This window comes from Cyrtonyx montezumae, unplaced genomic scaffold (genome assembly GCF_038088225.1).
Source record: "Cyrtonyx montezumae isolate F1298 unplaced genomic scaffold, pur_monq_1.0 scaffold_6, whole genome shotgun sequence".
Taxonomy (NCBI): Eukaryota; Metazoa; Chordata; class Aves; order Galliformes; family Odontophoridae; genus Cyrtonyx; species Cyrtonyx montezumae.
Genome location: NW_027072067.1, coordinates 4355930 through 4374032, shown reverse-complemented (window position 1 = coordinate 4374032; position 18103 = coordinate 4355930). Strand labels below are relative to the sequence as shown.

General features: G+C 50.0%; 1 protein-coding gene across 4 annotated transcripts; it reads left to right on the top strand.

The window, feature by feature from the left end:
* The first annotated feature begins 248 nt into the window (after positions 1–248).
* Positions 249–10756, top strand: GATA2 (GATA binding protein 2). 4 transcript variants are annotated; one of them, XM_065749669.1, is made up of 6 exons: positions 249–516; positions 938–1384; positions 2018–2617; positions 5112–5290; positions 8127–8252; positions 9080–10756. In XM_065749669.1, the coding sequence occupies exons 2-6, from the start codon at positions 1156–1158 to the stop codon at positions 9377–9379; spliced, it is 1434 nt and encodes a 477-aa protein (XP_065605741.1). In that variant the 5' UTR covers positions 249–516; positions 938–1155; the 3' UTR covers positions 9380–10756. The 4 variants fall into 4 exon arrangements, with proteins under 4 accessions (XP_065605741.1, XP_065605740.1, XP_065605742.1 ...); XM_065749668.1 differs by lacking the exon at positions 249–516 and having other exon boundaries at positions 871–1384; XM_065749670.1 differs by lacking the exon at positions 249–516 and having other exon boundaries at positions 872–1384; positions 5145–5290.
* The last annotated feature ends 7347 nt before the right edge of the window (positions 10757–18103 follow it).

Here is an 18103-nt window from a genome sequence, read left to right as displayed (position 1 = left end):
CCCTCCCCATCCCTTCCTTCATCCCCCACGCACCCCGTCGGGACCCCCCTATTCTGCCGTCCCCGCCCCACAGGGGCGTGCAGAGCCCGGGCGGGGAAAGCCCCCATGGCGCTGCCGGGCTAGAATGCTGCGGGCGGGGGCAGGGGGCGGAGGAGGGGGTCTGCGCCGCGCCCCCCCGGGCCGGCTCCGTTTGGGGCCGGGGGTGCGGTTGGGGGCGGTGTGGGGCGGCGGGATTGGCTGGCCCGGCCGCCGGCCCTGCGCGCCCCGGCCCGTCTGCGGCGCCGCGGCCAGCTGGCGCCAGCGCTCATATAGGATGCGCGGGGATGGGACCGAGCCGGCCAGAGCCGCAGCTTTGCCATCTGAGTAACACCCTCCATCCAACCTCCCGCTCTCCTCCTCCTCCTCCTCCCGCGCTCGCTCGGCTTCCCCCCCCCCGCCCCTTCTCTCTCCCTTTCGCTCTCCTCGATCCCGCAGCCTCCGAGCGGGAGCCCAACTCCTCTCTGCCTCCCGCTCCGGGTAAGTGTGAGGCGCGAGGGGGCATCGCTGCTTTCCATCCCCCCCCCCTACCCCCCACCCTTCTGTCCCCGTTCCCTTTCTCCTCCGTCCCTCGTCTTCCTTTTGTGTCAGCCCAAGTTCTCGCTGGGACTCTATGGGATCTGCCGTCCTTCCTTCCCCCTCTCCCCTTTTGAAGCCAGCTGGAAAAACTCCTGTTGACGTTTGTAGCGAGAGAACTTGGGGGGTGGGGGGGGGTTGGGGGGGAAGGAAGCTTTTGGATTCTTTTTTTGTTGTAAAGTTTGAAATGAGATGTGTTTATTTAGTGACGGGAGGGTGCAGGGTGAAGAGTGGGGGGGAGCAGATGTTTTAGAAAGGGGGAGGGGCTCGGCCGTCCCCTCCCTGTACATTTAGGGGGGACCCGCTCACCCCGTGTCTCCTACAGGTGCTGCCCCACCACCCACCCGCGGACAGAGGGACGCACCGACTCCGGGGCCCACCCCGCATCCTCCCGAGAGCGATCTTCGGACCCCCGACGGCTTTCTCCTAAAAATCTCCCCCGTCTACTAAACCTCCCCCCCCCCACACCGATACCTCCGCCTGCCGACCCCGACCACCGCTCGCCGCTGCCCCGCGGGTGGGAGGGAGGGGAGGCCCGAGGCCATGGAGGTGGCCACGGATCAGCCTCGCTGGATGACCCACCACGCCGTGCTCAACGGGCAGCACCCCGACAGCCACCACCCGGGACTGGCTCACAACTACATGGAACCAGCGCAGCTCCTACCTCCGGATGAAGTCGACGTCTTCTTCAACCACCTGGATTCCCAGGGCAACCCTTACTACGCCAATTCTGCCCATGCCCGGGCCCGGGTCTCCTACAGCCAGGCACACGGTAAATGAGCATCCCGCACCTCGGTCCCTTCCCCGTCTCTGCCCGCTCCGATGTGCGGGTGGGGAGCTGTGTTTGCGGCCGCTCCCGGTGTGTCAGGGCCGGGGGGGGGGGAAAGGAGATGGAAGGAAACAGAACATAAAGGGAGGCATGGGTAGATTTTAACCCTAGCGATGACCGGGCATTGACGAAGGGGAGGGAAAGAAGGGGAGGGTGAGAGAGGAAGGGGAAATAGTGTGTGCGGAGGCTCAAACTTCTCAGACACGGCTGCTTCCCGGATGCAAAATACGAACCGATTCGAATCGGCAAATGGATTTTATTTGGGGTGTTTGTAGGATCTGAAGAGAGAGTGCTGTGGCAGTACGGAAGACAGCGCACAAGGGGGTTTGCTGCTTGTTGTGGGGTGGGAGGACAGAGGGGGTGCTTTGCTTCTTCCTCGGCTGGCTCCGTTCCTCTTGAGTTTCCCTGGGCAGCTGGGGTCTCCCTTGGAGGGCACGCGGATAGGGGGCTGTGTGCAGGCTTTGGCCGCTCCTCTCCGTGTTAGGCAATCTCTCTTCCTGCTCTGGCTCCCCTGCGGCTCTCTGGGATGGGAGTTGGGAGATTTCACTGATCCCCGTTTCTCTTGTGTCCCTACAGCCCGCCTGACTGGGAGTCAAATGTGCCGGCCTCATCTTATCCACAGCCCCGGGATCCCTTGGCTGGACAGCAGCAAGGCGGCACTGTCTGCCCATCACCACAACCCCTGGACCGTCAACCCCTTCACCAAGACCCCCCTGCACCCCTCGGCAGCTGGAGCGCCCGGGGCCATCTCGGTGTACCCTGGCAGCAGCACGTCCAGCACCGCCTCCGTCTCCTCGCTCACCCCGGCCTCGCACTCGGGCTCCCACCTCTTCGGTTTCCCCCCGACCCCTCCCAAGGAAGTGTCTCCGGACCCCAACTCCACCAGCGCTGCCTCTCCTTCGTCCTCCACTGGGGCCCGGCAAGAGGACAAAGACAGCATCAAGTACCAAGTGTCGCTGTCGGAAGGGATGAAGATGGAGAGCGCCAGCCCGCTCCGCAGCAGCCTCACCAGCATGGGGGCCCAGCCCTCCACCCACCACCCCATCCCCACATACCCCTCCTACGTGCCGGCTGCCCACGACTACAGCAGCAGCCTCTTCCACCCGGGCAGCTTCCTGGGGGGCCCGGCGTCCAGCTTCACCCCCAAGCCACGAAGCAAGGCCAGATCCTGTTCGGGTAAGCGGTGCACCCCTGCCATGCATCGATGCAATCCCTGGGGTGGGGGGGACTAAACGTAGGGCTGTTGTGCTGCATGCGTGCACGTCGTGGTTGGCTGTGCTTGTGTGTAGGGTTGAAGCCGTAGGCAGCTGTAAGGGCTGGGGTTTTGTGCCAGCTCTCTTTGGGACAGAAGGGCAGGTGACTGCTTGGCCCCAGTGTGCTGGGATTTTAAATAGAGCTTGTACTTGCTTCCCCGGTGCCATCGTGCTGGTGGCGACCGCAGAGCCCCGGGGCGCTCAGATGGGGCCGAGGGACAGAGCCAGCACAGCACATCACCCGTACAAAGAAGGATTTATACGGGGAAGAATGTCAAACAGCCCCCGGCAGGCTGCGGCCCCGAGGGGCTCATGCTCTCCCGAAGTGCTTAACCTACCCCCCACCCTTTCCCCTGAGGTCCACGTGGGGACTTTCTGCTCAGTTTTTTCCCTTCTGATAATTTTCACGTCTCCTCTTCAGTAGGAGGGAAGGCCCCAGCGCAGGGTGAAAGCGAAACTTCCCCGGCCGCTCCGTGCGGGCCGTATTTCCTTCACATTTCAAGGAGCAAAAGTTCAAATATAGTTTACATACCAGTGCTAAAGACTAAGGTGTCCAGTCATAGCTAATGCACTGCAGCCCAACCACGACACGCTCCTTCTTTCCCGATCCACGCATCTCTCCGCTCCATAGCGTGGAGCTTTCCCCTGTCCGTGGCTCTGCCTTGCATTTCTACCTGGAAGTGCAGCTCTAAATCAGCAAACCACGATGGATGAAATTCCAATCGCACTTCAAAACGACTGGACATAGAACGAAGGGATTTTCTGTAACCCCGACCTTCCCAGCTTCCATATCCTCAGCATCAGAAGGAAGCGATGTACGACGTACTACTGTGTGTCGCTACTGAATTAAGATAGCCCTCGAAAATCAGAGCCCGTGTTGCTGTGTGTGTACTCTTAAACGCCGCTGAATACACCACACGCACTTCTTTTCAGAGCAGACAGTAGCTCAGAGCTGTGCACCCTTACGAGTTCTGCAAAAGAAGCATCAAAATCTTTACGGCCCTGCCAGCTCTGTTCTGAACAGCCCCTCCGAAGGGGAAAACGCGCTCTTCCCCCTTCCACCATTGAAATGCAGTCACTGCTGCGTGCATGCATTCTTTTAGCAGTGCAGTGTAAGTAGAAGCAATTAGCAGCCTGAGCCCCCCCCTCTCCCTCCCCCTCGGTTTTGGAAACAGACCCGAGGTGCCCATCTCCGAAGATGACCGCATCTCGAGGAGCTTTTGATTTTATCCCGCGCTTGCCGGTGGCTTTATTCAACGGGAGAAGCTGGGGGCTCCGCTGTTTGTTTTTCTCCTTATTATTATTATTATTATTATTATTTTTCCCCTGCGAGGGAGCCCCCCCTGTGCGAGGAACTGGGGAAAGTTCGTGACCACCCGGTGTTGTTGTAGGAAAGCTCGGGCTCACGACACGGTGACTCCGGCAGCTTCCTGCCCGAGGAGGGACAAAAGCTGCCGGCGCAGCGCCGAGAGCTCCCCTCATTTTTCACCGCGTTGTTTAAAAGCCACCCACTCCCTAGATTAAAGCAGGCACAACCCTGCTGAACTCAGCGTGGCCTGCTGCGCTTATTAGCAGAAGAAGAGAATTTCCTCTCCGCTTAAACGCTGTAGGATTTGCATAAACGATATGAAGGGATTTCTATAATAAGCAGACCTGCCCTCGAACCGTCGGAGGCAAATGATCTCCTAGCAGAGAGCTTTCCGAGGTGCACACACACACACACACGTAGGAGCTGTGTGCTGGGTTTCTGTAGGGCCGTTCCACCTCGCCGTGCTTCCCACGTCGTGCTGAAGCAAGGAACAAAGCAGGAACATAGCTCCCTGCTACATCCAGGGGGGGGGAAATGACAGAAAAGGACTTCTGTTTTTACAGCAACTTCCAGAGTCAGTGCTGGAAATGAAGTTTCTAAAAGATGGGGTACTGTGCCTTTAGAATGAAATTCCCAACTGAGCCTTTGGCACGATGTGTCTATTCCCAACCTGCTCGGCTTTGCTTTCCTGCCCAGCAGTGCAAGCCCAGAAGAGCAGAACTTTTTGCTTGGGTTAATTCTAGGAAACCCCTTTCTTTGGTTCTTTTTCATCTTTTGTTGGTTTTTTTTTCCACTTTGTGTGTTTGCAGGTGTGTGTGTGTGTGTGTATGGCAGAAGGCACAGCCTGGGCACCGCAGCGCTGTGGGTAAGGGGGGGAACTTTCGTGTTCCCAGCACAATAACGGGGTCAGTCCTTCCTGTGCCCCATGAGGAGCACGGGCTGATCTCTGCTGGTGACACGCACCGCTCGCCGGTGCTCTCGAGGTCCCTGCTGCATGGGCTGTGCGTGTCCCTGCTGTGTGCCTGCGCTTGAACTAACACTCTTGTTTTGACTTTTGGAAAATGCCTAAAGGACAATGCAAAAAGCTCTTGTGAATTTGTTTTTAAAGAAAGAAATCCGGTTTCTTCGTGTTTCCATTTAGAAGGCAGAGAGTGTGTGAACTGTGGAGCAACCGCTACCCCTCTCTGGAGAAGAGACGGCACCGGGCATTACCTGTGTAACGCCTGCGGGCTCTACCACAAAATGAACGGTCAAAACCGACCTCTCATTAAACCCAAACGAAGGCTGGTAGGTGTCTTTGACTTTCCTCGGGTTGGGGGATACATGTGGCAAAGGGACCACACGCAGGCACGAGTCCGACGCGTCCCATTGTGCTTGGCCCCATAGTCACACCGGGGTCAGGCCGTGCCTGGGAGCAGATCCCCCCCCCCCCCCAATGCCCTGAGCCCCCAGCCGAGCTGCTGTGCTGCCAGGCCAGCAGGAGATCAGGTATCTGTCTCCCCGTTTATCCTCAGATGACAGCTTTTAATTTAATTCCTCATTCATTTGGCCTCTCGGGACGTTTCGGGAGCGAAAGGGTTATGAGTGTGAATGTTCTCCACCGTGTGCTTAACAAAAAAAGAAAAAAAAAAAATTCCAGCTCTAAAAAGCAAAACAAATCAGATGAGTCAAAGCTACTGCTCCCTACTTCATAATTATTTGTCTAAAAGCCATGAAGTAATTTTCACTCTTATATTCTCTGGCAATACTAATATTGGTTCCCTCCCCAGACAATCCCCTACTGTTTTTTAAAAAAATACATATTCCTATTATTTTTCCATGGAGTCACCTATACTTTGTATTTTCATTCGAGCGATCTGAAAAAAAAATTGTCCTTTCTGAGCTCCTGGTAGTAGTTTCCTATCCGGATATCTGTACGTTAAAGATAAGGAAACTTTGTGTATCTGTTTCCTGACTTTAAAAGCTTTAGAGAGTTTCTATAGGCGAGCCTTGCCAGTCATGCTCGCTGTTTTGAAATCTCTAATACACTCTATTCCACAAATAAGGCGTAAAATGCTAAGAATAATAAATATATTTTTTTGGAGCTTTGTGATTTATGGTGCCTGAGTCTCTCAGCTACTCGTGGGCACGTTTCAATGAGGTTTGGAGAGCAGAAAAAATTGGCACCGCTGCTCTGACGCTGGGACGAGATGTAGAAGATTTGTCGTGAGTCAGAATTTCAGCTATGCGGGCTTCTTAGTGACTGACATACAGAAAAATGTTAAGACAGCAGCGTAACATTATCGTCCCCCAGGCTCCAGCTCTCTGCAGTCTGAATGGGACAGGCTGCAGAGTCGAGTGCTATCAGCGAGCCGCGTCCCCCTGCAAACACAGCACTCCACCTTCCCCTGTGCTGGGGAGAGGGTTGTACTTCTTTTTCTGCACTTACCCTGCTGCAGCAATCGGAGAGGTTCTCTCTCTTCACTCGGTCGTTTGTTGTTGTTGTTGTTTTAATTGATTTACAGCTTTGTTTATTGCCCCTTTTTCCACTGCAGTTTGCTTGTTTGCCAAAGAGAGATGGCCATCTTTGGGAATGTGTTCATCTGACATGCAATAGCAAAGCCATCATTAATGTCAGTGCTCGGAGGTCTGGCATTAATTGTGTTTGGGTTGCATGAGCGTACTTGCAGTAGGGGGTACCCCTTCTCTCTGCCTTCGGCCTGTTCTCACAGGCGAGCAGGGGGCTGAAATATACAAGTCCCAGAGGGCTGATTCCTGCTTTAAGCTGCTGAGTCGTCCATCACTTTGGGAAAGTTACAGAGCTGGAGTGTAAAATCAGCAGCGAGCGCCAGCAAACCCAGCGCTGCCCTTGCACGGGCCAGGTCCTTCGGTGCTCAAAGTTCCCATTTGGGAAACCCCATTCGTGGGCTCACAGAGGTGCTCGGTGCTTACTGCAGAACCTCGTTGCTGCTGCACCGCGTGGTTCTCGTGGCTAATTACAGAAATACCTAGGGAAGCGAGGCCCTGGGGAAATTAACACAATTTATATGCGTTAGGAAGTAAAGTCCTCTCCTCGAATCCAATCGCACGAATTGAACCGAGTCCCAGCCGCTTCCAGCAGTGGAGCTGGAGCTGCCTTAGACAAAATTCTTTCTCAAAACTGGGGGTGCGAGTGGCGAGTCCACAGCGCTTCCAACAAGAGAGCAGCGTGCTCGCATAGGGCCTGCTAGAATAAGGCCCATCCCAAAACCACCCGCTGCCTGCTGCTCTGCTCTTCCTGCTCTTGTTACGGGAGGTGGGTGAATGTTTGGGATGTTTTTGCCCCCTCCCACCTCGGTTTCGGCAGAACAATGCTGTTGAAATGATCCCTTTAGATATATATATTTTAAAAGATGGTTGGTTGAGGACTTGTCAGCCCCGAGACTGAGTAGGGAGACTGAGTAGGGACAGAGGCGGCAGCCGGGTCAGCGCAATCATCGCTGCGAGGCATGAAATTTGGTTTGCTAAATATTTAAAGAAAGTTGGAGCCAGTTTTGTTTTCTCCCTTTCACTTGTAAATGGAAACTGAATTTTCAGTGATGGCTCTGATAAATACTGCACCCAGCTAAGCAATGCGGTTGGTTTTCTTTTGTGGACATCTTTAAAGGGACAGAGAAGGAAAAAAAAAATCACATTCTTTAAGATCATTACCTCTTTTCAAAACCTGCACTGGCACTGACTTAAGTTGGTCGCTTAAATTAAAAAAAAAAATAGAGGGGAAGGAGGAAGAAGAAGAAAACTACATTTTCCCAACACATTCCAGGATCCTGCAAAAGGAAACCTTGAACAAACCAAACTTCGATTCCCCCTCCTCATTTTTTTTTTGTTTGAGCAGTTGAAGAGACGCATTGTTTTCCCCGCACACATGGTGCCACGGGGCTCAGTGCTGCAGCCCGCACAGGAGAATACGTGCATTGAACAAAAACCCAACGGCCACAGCACGCGAGACTGACAGGAGCTTTCGTTCAGCCCCAACACTGTAAAACACCTCAGTATTAGTTCTACCCAACCTAAATGTTGAGCCTGAGCTGACCTTCCTCATGATCCCCCCCCCTCCTCTCCCCTCCCCCTGATAGATTTTTAATTTTCTCTCTCTTTTGGTTAGTCAGCGGCCAGGAGAGCAGGGACGTGTTGTGCCAACTGTCAGACAACAACCACGACCTTATGGCGACGCAACGCCAACGGGGACCCGGTTTGCAATGCCTGTGGACTCTACTACAAACTGCACAATGTGAGTATTTGCTCATCTCATGTGTCGTGGGGATTGATGTCTTAACTGCGTGGTGTACACTGCACTTTTATTGGTTGTGGGGGGTTTGGTTGTTGTTTTATTCCTTCCCTCATCTCTAAGGTTCCCCTAGGGAGAGACAGCCATTCTTTGTCGGCATAGTGATGCTAAGTTTGGTGACATTACAATGTATTAGCTTGGCTTCTAACGCTTGGGCAAAGCAGGCAAAATTTGAGCGCAGCACTTGGTTTTAACTAAGCTTGTTTTGTGCATCCCTTCCCTCTAGAAAGGCAGAGGCCACTGGAAACAGGCTCTGTGCAAGAACTGATCCCAGTGGAGCACCTTCGTTTTGACTGAAAAGTAGTGATGTAGCTAAGGCTTTGTTTTGTTGTTATTTTTTTTAAAGTGAAATCAGTTCTAAGCAGGAATCACTTGTCCTGTTGCAAAGTTACTCAGACTAAGGTAACAGAGGCTACTGGCACTAGGCTGTTCACCTCTTAGGTCTGAATTTAGGTCAACGTGTGGCTCCTGGTTTGATCTCGTTCTCTTAGGAAATGAATGAGGGTAAGCCTACGGGAAAGAGAGTCAACAGCTGCCAAACTAAGTTCAATTTGTTTTTCATGTCTAGGGTTTTTTTTTTTTTTGCATGGTTTTATTAAACAAATCAATATAAACACGTTCTGCAGAGAGAAACACCATTTCTTTTTTTTTTTCCTGGCCAGAAAAAGGTCTCCATCCAGGAAAAACACATGGGGGCTGTCCAAATATTTTCATTTTTGCACAGTAAAGTCATTTTGTCGGCATGAGCCTGATTTTCTCATTTCTTGCAGGTGAACAGGCCTCTGACCATGAAAAAGGAAGGAATTCAGACCAGGAATAGGAAAATGTCCAACAAATCAAAGAAAAGCAAGAAAGGCTCTGAGTGTTTTGAGGAACTGTCCAAGTGCATGCAAGAGAAATCGTCTCCGTTCAGTGCTGCTGCCCTTGCTAGTCACATGGCACCTATGGGGCATTTGCCACCTTTCAGCCACTCCGGACACATCCTACCAACACCTACTCCCATCCACCCATCTTCCAGCATCTCATTTGGACATCCACACCCATCCAGCATGGTTACAGCCATGGGATAAAATCTGACGACCGAGAGACCCACCCAGGGATCAAGAACATGGGGCTTTACCTAAGATGACACCAAGTAAGAAAATGTTCTGCCAAGAGGAGAATGTAGGGATGGCAAAAAAGGGGATCTGTGCTCCCGTGTGGTTTAACTCTTCATGATGGACTAAAGCCTCGCAAGTGATGGGTCTTCTGCAGAAATGTGTAGTGGTGCCTGTAATGCACTTTGCCCCCTCAGGTATAAGGAAAAGAAGAACTCACCTGTTCAATATTCAGTTGTCTAGCAGAAAGCAAAAGATGGCAGAAACGGAAGGAAGAGGCTGGAACTGGCTTTCCTTTCTCTCTTTGTTATTACTGTGAATATTGTAAAGAGATATAAGCAGCCTCCCAGGATGGAATCGGCTCACTGGAAGCCACACATGCTGGATTTCTATTGTGGACTCTGTTTGGGGAGGGGAAAGAAAAAGGAAAAAAAAAAAAAGGATGTCTTTATAGAAACTTAATTTTTAAAATGAAATCAGACAAAGTCATATTTATTTTGCTCTTGTTTTCCACAAAAAGCCTCAGCCCCTCTGAGTGCATGTTTTTGTGCTGTTGGTTGCAATGACTACCCTGTAAGAAAATCTGCCTTCATAAACATGGGGAGGGACAATATTCAGTGGCCCCTCTGGATTTGCTCCATCTATCTTCCATACCAAAACACCCCCTAGGAAGGGAAGAAAGAGAGGATGAGCAAAGCAAGAACTGTAGCTGCAACATGGGATTTTAGTGTGCCCAAGATGGTGATTATTTTTGACACAATTTCTTCTTTCATGTTAGGAAAAAGAATGACTGACTTAAAAAACAAAAACAAAATAACACCATGCAACAGCCCCCCTCCCAGCTACCCTATTATTCCTCAAACCAGTCAGCTCCATCAGACTAACCAGTAGGAAGACACTCTCAGAAGGCAGTCCTGCGCTAGTGAGGGGTGAAATACCAAATGGTTGCAGCTTACACGCAGCAAAGCAACAACAACAACAACAAGATGGCAGGGCACAAAACCATCCAACTCACAGACTGCAGAGGTTGAAGCATTTTGTTCTGTTGTGTTGGCAGCTGTTGCTCAAAAAACACAGCTCAGCTTCTTGGGTAAACTTAGGGCAGCACGGCAGCGGGTCCGCACGCAGTGCTGTCTCAGGCATCCAGCCCCTGTGGACTTTGCAGGGAGGAAGGGCAGAAGTGAGGTTGAGATCACTGGAGAGGGGAAAGGGAGAAACAATCAGTTTGAGCTTCACACATCTGTAAAATCCCAGACGCAGCGACAGCTGATGAGATGAGGGAAAGCACTGTACGGCCCTTTTCTGTAGTGAGTTTTGTAAGAAAAGGAAAAAAAAGACAAAAAAATTAAATCTCCCATTATTAAACCACATTGTACGTAAATGGCTGAAAACAAAGCTATTGCCAATGTGAAGTGTATTCTATTGATTGTTATGATCTGATGCCTCTCGTGAACACAAGCTCCAGTATAACATACAGTGTACATATTTAGCTATACTTCTGATGAAAATGCCCCAATGAGCAGAGGGGTTTGATAATGTAAACCATGTAAGCTTAACTCTGTGACAAGCTTTTTTGTTTTCCTTTTTTTTTTTTTAAACTTTAAACTTTTTTTTTGTCGTTGGGGTTGTGCGTTGGTTTTGTTTTTAGTTTTTTTTTTGGATCAAGCCAATTGTATCTTTACTGCAAAAGTCCTGCTTTAAAGAAAAAGACAACGAAAGAAATAAAAACAGATGTACGTTAATTTTTATATTTTTTTTCCTAACCATGTCGTTTGAATATTTGGTAATGAATTAAGAACCGAGCAGACATGGGAAACCCTGCTTTCATCCTTTTTCTGGTCTGCGTAGGCATATAGGTGCACTTTGTAAAGAAGTGGAAAGGAACAGGCAACAAAAATCGGTTGGGAGAAATCACAACCCTTCTTAATCTACTGAGGGAAAAAAAAAAGGGAAGATTTGGATCCTTTTTACTTTTTACCTTTTACAATGGTACAGTTGTACATTATTTGTACCCGACTCAAATTTCGGTAGGATTTGTGCAGGGGGTGGGGAAGGGACGTGGGTGGAAGACAGGGATTACTGATACAGTTGACAAAGTGCAATATATTGTCGGTCACTGCAGCATAGACAATGGCAGTTGAGGTTTAAATTATTTTGTACTTGTATCAGCATATTAAAAAAAACTGCAGTATTTTCTGTTTTTAATTTTTTTTTAATTTTGCTTATTTTTGGATTAGTGAACTAAGTTATTGTTAATTATGTACAACATGTTTATATATTGTCTGTAAAAAGCGTATGCTTTCCTCATATTCCTTCAAGGTGAATATTGCTAAGAATAATAAAATACCTTTTTTTTTGTGAAACGACCCGTGCCCAGCTTTCTGTCAGCAAGGACAAGAAATATTATTGTTAGCAAAGTTACACTGTACGTTTGGAAAAGCATCCCAATGGGTTTCAGGGCAGAGCCTCTGCTAGGCCAGGCACGGCCCTCCACAGGCTCCTGCACTGCTGTGACAGGGAACACCGTGCCTGTTTCTTACCATTTGGTGTCATCCATGGCGTGAAAGGAGCAAAGGGAGGCAGTCAGTCCAAAGCTCCCTTGCTGTCCTGCTCGTGGGGACAAGGGTTCACCACCACAGCTTTCCCGTGGCCAGCACGTTGTGGCTGCTTTCATCACATGCTCCAGTCTGACCCACTCGAGGAACTCTTGGGGCTGTACAAAGTGAAACAAAGCCCTGTGAGCGTCCCTGCCATGTGCTGGGGTGAGTGCCACTGCAACTAAAACAACGTTCACAAGAAAACTGCTAATGAACTTTGGGTTTCCTCCTTCGACCCCCTGGGAGTTGCAGCTCACTTCTGTGGAAGCCAGCCTGGGATAACTCCTTGCTTATTAAGAAAAAAACAACAACAAAAAAAACCCCTCACTTCCTTCTTCAGTGAACATGTGCAAATTCCAACCTTTCATATCACTGCCTGTGAGCAGCACAGCCTCCTCCCAGCCCCGTTTGCGAGCCCTGCTAGCAAGCAGATGACATGGAGCTACAGCAGCTCTGGACGTGCTTCACAAAGCCCACACGGCCAGGACAAGGCCTTCCTGTGCCATTTCAGATGAGTTAATCATCTCACTAACTTGTTTAGTGAGGCTTAGTGCAAACACCCATTAAAAAAAAAAAGCATACCATGCAAGCTTCATTTACGAAGAAACATGTTCATCCTCAGACAGGTTTAAAGATCAGGTTATAAGTAAAGTCACCCACCCTTGCTCCATATTTGAATGCCAGACACACTCTCGGGAGGAGAGAACAGGAGCACCAACCACATCATTTTAAAATAACTTCGAATAGTCCAACCACTTGCTCTGGTTGCACATCACACGCCCAAGCCCAGGCTTTGATGAGGATTCACCTCGATGTTGCCTCTCTGTAGGCATCTCACAGGGTCTGTTCCATCTGCTGGCAGCACTGGGGCTGTGCTCCATGCCCGTGTCAGGATGGACACAGATCCTACAACACGGAAACAAACAGGTGGCACTAAGCAGCATAAGAACAAACCATTCCCCTGCAATGCATGCATTGTGTTTGACTCCAGACATTTTGCAAAGCAGAAGGAAAACAAACAGCAGGGAATGGAAATGGAGCAAGTGTGTAAAGTCCAATGCGAAGTGGAAGCAAAGAGCTGGTATTGAGACAACAAAGTGGGATTGATGGTCCTTTCACTACCACCAAATACTAGGAGACAGGCTTGTTGTGAGGAGGGAACCTTGACATCGCTTGCCTTTGGTTCCCGTTGTCGAGATTATTGTTTTAAGCTGTGCTTAATTGTCATGTCTCCACAGCCACATCAAAAGCCAAGAAGATTAGGTTACAGGGAGTGTTTGATGTCAAAATACAAAATAAATAAAAGGAAAGCTGAAAAGGTAGCCTATTTTCCATGATGTCTAGTGAGGTTTCTCCTCAATTATTATTATTATTTTTTGCAAAGGTTGCACTTTCTCAGTGGCAAGACTTCACTTCCAAACAACTCCACCACTTTCCTGCAACAGCTCAAAGGGTAAATAGCCCCCCTTTGATGGCAAACATGGTATAATTAACACAAACTTCTTAAGTATCCCGGTGACCTGTAGATGGCCACATGAGAATTTTGTTATTTACTGACTTGCCAAACGTTTATTGCTTATAGCAGGACAAGTGGGAAGCAGGCATTAATTCTGATGCTGTTATCAGTGACTGCACGTAAAGTTCATAGCAGAGAGTGCCTATATGTCAACTGCAATTAAACATTTCCCAATTTCTTTTAAATGAATTTCACGTTGGTGGAGGGATTGGACTGGCAGCCTTGCAAACTGAAACGCTGCCCATCGCAGAGGCACGGCGTGGCACAGTTCCCCCTTACCTGGAGGCTGGAAAAGAAAAGAGTCAGGTGCTGTGGAGCATTTGATCCTTGGCTTCTCCAACCAACACGACCAACCATGGCACGGCACAGAGGGAGATTTCATGGTGCGACATCTCCCCGTGGAAACCAGCCTGAAAAATCCAAAACCAGAGCCAAAATGGGCTATCAGGTGAATATGTTCATTTATTACTAACCTGGGCTGGATTAGAACACGTGACCTAGAAGTAAAACGCTTCGTTTAGCCCAGCTCCCTGGGCCATCTGGTCCTTGCAAGTAAACATTTCTAAGTGAGATTAAGTGACTGTTCTTAAAGCACGGTGATCTGAGTGCAAACCAGGCTGCTCTGGATCTAACAGATCAAACCTCAGCAGCTGGCTGGTGCCGATTCACAAACACTGTTTGCTTGAACAGTGCTGGGTACAATTCTCTGCAGGGAATCTTGGTTCAGTCTGAGTGTCACTTTCAGACGCAAAAAAAAAAGAAAGGAAAAAACTAGCCACCAGGTAACACAATAGGGAACCAACCCCTCCCTCAAGGAAAGGTTTCTACATAACCACAGGGGGAGGGAACTGCTACTGTTTGGTCTATAAAAACTGTATCAAGGAAGTATAACGTTAACCCAACCTATGCAGCAATGCCAAGGAGAAGCCAGCTACCTGCCTACATCCTGCTCCCACTTCTGTATGGTTCTGCACTCTGAGCTGCAGGGGGTTACTTGCAGGAAAGTTGGCTCCGGCTCAGGAGGACCAATGGCATCCATAAATCATTTGAAGTTGGGCCTGTCGATGGCAGAGTGTGAGCATGGACTTGTTACTTACGAACACTCCACTCAAGTCTTCCCCAATTACTTCATTTTCCTCTAGAGCTCGACTTCTTGTCCCCACCCTCCATCACAAGAGAGGATGCAGGAGATTTCTTTCCCTGGGACACAAAAGAACATTAAGTTGACTGTTTTGGTTATGATTATTTTCCATTCACTCCCACCTAGCCACACTGGCATTTTGATAGCAGGTTATACCGCTGGAGGGACCTCTGGGCATCTCCGGAAACTCACAAGGGATTTTACTGTCAAATTTACATTCATTTACCACCTCCTACTGTATTTCAGTTCTTACCCTAATTTCCCACCCCCCCCTCCCCCTTTTTTGTAGCCCCAAGTGAAAGTGTCTCATTTTGCCAGTTGACCTGTTAGAAGAGAAGGGGGCAGGCAGACCCACGTCACTCAGGAAACCTCTGTGCCCACAGGCACTCCGTGATGCTGCAGCCCTCCAGCTGAGCAAAGATCCCAGCACAGGGAACAGGGCTCTTGGTGACGATGCATCCCAGGAGACAGAGCAGGGCTCGCCTGGCGCCAGGGCTCACCACGATCCCTCCCACGCTCGCTTTCTGATAAACGAGCAAAGGTACACGACCCCGTGCCTCAGTTTCCCCTCTGCAAAACAGGCATCGCAACGATACCGCCTGCCCTATCAGCTGCCTGCGAGTGCTGACTCGCTCATCCCAGCAGACTTCTGGGCAAGTCAGAGCAAAGCTCGGCGCTTGCTGCGCGCTGCTAGGCACCGAGGAAGGGCACAGCACTCCTCTCCCCAGGTTAGAAGCTCCTCCCTGCCTCTTCCATGCAGCTGTGTGCAGGGCAGAAGTGACACACCGGAGGAATTAGTCATTGGTGTGCACTGCCCGGCTGCTCCCCGTGCTGCACGCAGCCTCAGCCCTGCACGCACACGGCCCATTGTGGAGCCACGCTGCCTCCATCTCCCATGCTGTTAGCTGCTGGCCTTCCTTTCACGTGCTCTGACCGTCACTAGAAAACTGCGAGAGAACACAGTCACGATATTAAATAGCACTAATTTGTCTCCAGGCCTTTCCCCTCCTCCGCCCGTCATGCTCTCTCTCGCTACTTAACACTTAAAGCAGCTGAAGTTCACAACAAATCAAAGCCTCCCTATAGGCCCGGATTGTCTAAATACAGAAAACAGGAAGTGAGTAACCTTCAACAGGAAATTGTTCATCTGATGGAGGCCAGGACCCAACGCCCGGTGCTTCTCGGTCCTGCCCTGCAGAGGCAGACACAGCAGTGCTGAGCAACACGGCGCGTTGTGGGAGGAGTGGTTCAGCCAAACTTCTTCTAACATGGTCAACCTGTGGCCAGATCAGAAGAGGAGACAGTGCAGGACAGCGGATGGGAGAGTTGTTTTTAAGGGGATTGGGGACGAGGTGGAGAAAAAGCCAAGGGTGGGAGGGGGATACAGAAAAGATGCGTGAATCCAAACCTCCTCGGAAATTGAAGACGGTAAATGAGTATGGCAAACAGCACTGGGCTGCTTCCAGCACAGAAGGGAGGGAGGGGACGTGCGACAGCCCACTTGGTGATGGAAAGGAGAACACTTCATTTCCTAGGCAGAGCAAATAATGATTTATTTTTGTAGAGTAACTTGCCTGCTCTCACCCCCCCCCCCCCCACCCCTCCCCCGGAAAGATCCCAAATTATTTCACCAGCTGTTTATCTAAGTGCTATATTATTCACTACTCAATTGCAGCCATTACTGGGGTGGAACACAGCAGCTATTTAACAGCTCAGAACAATGCTCCTTTTTTTATAAAAAAAAGGAAGGTCATATTAAGATCCTTTCTAACTGAAGGTGAACTTCTTGTTACGTGCTGCATCCAGTGAAATAAAGCTTTGCTCATGTTTACACTCCTGCCAGGATCCCCAAAACGAAAAAAAAAACCAGACCAAAAACCAACCAGTGTAGACAAATGCATCCAGTCATGCCTGAACTCTTCCACCCTTGCTCCGGACAGGGCCAATGGACTGTGTGACACAGAGCAGCCCCTGGGCCATCGATAGCTCACTTCTGACCCCTTGGAGCCTGTTTATCCTACAGAATTTTTCCACAATGACTTTCCTAGATTTCTTGTGGTTTATATGAGAGAGTAAAATAGGGATCATAGCAAGTGATACGTGGAGATTTTCTCTCTTTCACAGAGGTGAAGCTGAGTTGGATGCTTTGCTAACTAACCAGCTGCCTAGTAGAAAGATGCTCTTAATCAAACAGCCTCACTAGCTCTCTGGGGAGAACTCTGACCTTTTTTCCCCATCACAACAGGTTTCCTCTTCATCCTCTGGTGGGCAGGTGTTGTCCCATTGGGACATGGAAAAGGGCAGGCTCTGGAAAAGGGCAGGCTCTAAAGATAGTCCCATTGGTAACAGATCAGCAGGGCATCCCTAGATTGTGGGAGAGTGTGCCTATCTTGCTTCACTGGCTGGTGCATAATAGAGCTGGCTCCCAGCAATACATCCATGGCTTTTAACAAGAGTCCTGTTCTCCAGAGGGTAATGAAAGGGAAAGGAACCTGGAGGGCAATGTCTGTGTCTGCCATTGCCAGAAACCACAGCTGGTCCTGAAAGTGATGGGAACAGAGACAGTGCTTCTATCCAGGAAAGATGCAAAGAAATGCTTTCCCACTACATTATCTGCTTGCTTTAATCTCTTTCTCCACCACTTTCACACCAGGAAGTGAATTTTGCTCCAGTGGAAGGTGAGACGCAGATAATGTCAGGGAAGGAAACAATACTTACTGTAACCCCTGGTCTCAGCCAGCCCTCAGTTCCTCCACATGGAAGGTTGCAGCAGCTCTGCCCTGACTCCTTGAGATCAGGTGTGCAGACTGAAAGAGGTTAGGGAGCTCCAGCCACGTCCCTAGCCCAGCTGACCAGGGAACAAGGGTTGAGACCTGCCCAGCAGAGCCCGTTTGCCTGCAGTCCAGACATAGCAGGGAGCAGCTTTTCCTCTGCTGACCTTGCACTCACAAGGACTGAGGTAGTACTAGCAGGGCTCTCCAGAACAGTTCCTTCTTCTGTGCTTTCCAAAGTGATCCAGGAGGCAATCTGTCCAGGAAGCATGAACTTCAGAAACTTAGAATGAGATCTACACCTTCTTATCCAGACAACATAGTGCCCCTCCCGACTCTGTTAAGGTGGAATTTACCATCCTCACACAGGGTTGTGACGATGCATTGAAGAACCAACGCATGAAGCTGAAAATGTCAAGCAGGCAAAGCATGCAGCTGTGACTGCAAGCCACTCCATAGGTATGATCATGAAGCATGCACCAGGCTCATCCAATGAAGGAAACTCTTACAGACACTGTTCAGACATGGGCTCCTTGAATTTCCTGACCTTAGCGAGACTCCTTTGGCCAGTGTCATTCCAGCACCAGCAAAGCTGTCCACAAGGGACACATGCCTCCTCAGAAAAGGTCCAGTAACCTTTGACTGCAAGCTCCTGATTCAATGCACAGGACT